Below are 1096 nucleotides of genomic sequence, written 5' to 3' on the forward strand. Positions count from 1 at the left end.
GGCGGCAGCAGCAGCCCTGCCCCCTCGGGGTCAGCCGGCTCGAAGCAGCCCAGGGGCGACGAGGAGGAGGACGCCGGGCGCTCCCGCGGCGGCGGCGCCAGGGACAGGTCCATGCCCGGGGGCGTGGAGCGGAAAGCCGCCTCCAGGCGCTTGGCGGTGGAGGCACTCAGACTCTTGTGCAGGAAAAGGTCGTCTTCGCCCGCGGCGGCCGCGCCGAGGTGCAGCCCGCGCTCCATGGTCCGGCGCCGGCTCGCAGCCCCGGCCCGCCGCGCCGGCCACCGGTGCCTCCGCCGGGAAGTCAGGCGGTGCCGCAGACGCGCGGGAGTCGGGGTCCGCGACTGGCGCGCGCGTCGATCCCGGGGTAGCTGGCAGTTCTCTCTCCTTCTTTTTCTTTTTCGCCTTCCCCCGCGCTCGCCGCCTCCTCTTCTTCGTCTTCTTCGTCTCCAGCCGATGGTGCTGGCTGCTGGGGCTCACCATGGGCCGCGGCCCCGCATGGTGGGAGGGTGGGTGCGGAGGGAGTGGAGCCGCCGCCGCTGCCGCCGCCGCTCTGAGCCCAACCCCGCGCCTCCTCTCCGCACCGTTTATCTTGCTTGGATTCACCTTCAAGAGATTTCCGGACCCATCAACCAGCCGCCGCCACAGACGGGGGAGTCTTTTACATCATTATCTCTGAGTAGGTTATTATGAAGAAGACTCGCCTGTTGGGACAGCGCTTTCTACCCAATCAGGTTAACGTTTTAATTAATAGGATTAAAACGGTAACAAACAATCGCGGGCGCTATCTGGCCGCGAGTCTGAATAGTTTCATTTCCCAGGTCTGAAGACAGGCAGCAGCTAGAGCTTTATAAAAGGCGCCTGCTCCATTATTCTGCCTGCCATCTGTATACACAGCTTAGCGCATATGTTTGCAAGGCGCTGGGTCCTGTTAGTAACCCAACAACTGCCTTTAGCTTGACATGTGTGGCGACTTTCACTCATCAATGAGCACACTAAAAGCCCTACTTAGAGCCGAGGATGTTCTTTGCTCCTTCAGCAAATTGTAGATCGGCTGCGAAGCCTGGGAGTCCTGTGGAAGCAGACGCCCCCACCCACCGCA

General features: G+C 62.4%; 1 protein-coding gene across 1 annotated transcript in view; it reads right to left on the reverse strand.

The window, feature by feature from the left end:
• The window catches only part of BHLHE22 (basic helix-loop-helix family, member e22), a 2814-nt gene extending 2578 nt beyond the window's left edge, over nt 1-236 (reverse strand). Inside the window, exon 1 of the mRNA XM_004680031.2 lies at nt 4-236. Within this exon, the coding sequence (XP_004680088.1) occupies nt 4-236 (233 nt within the window). The remainder of the gene's footprint in view (nt 1-3) is intronic.
• Between the last annotated feature and the right edge of the window lie 860 nt (nt 237-1096).

The sequence above is a fragment of the Condylura cristata genome, unplaced genomic scaffold (assembly GCF_000260355.1).
Source record: "Condylura cristata isolate star-nosed mole 26May11 unplaced genomic scaffold, ConCri1.0 scaffold00009, whole genome shotgun sequence".
NCBI classification, from domain to species: Eukaryota; Metazoa; Chordata; class Mammalia; order Eulipotyphla; family Talpidae; genus Condylura; species Condylura cristata.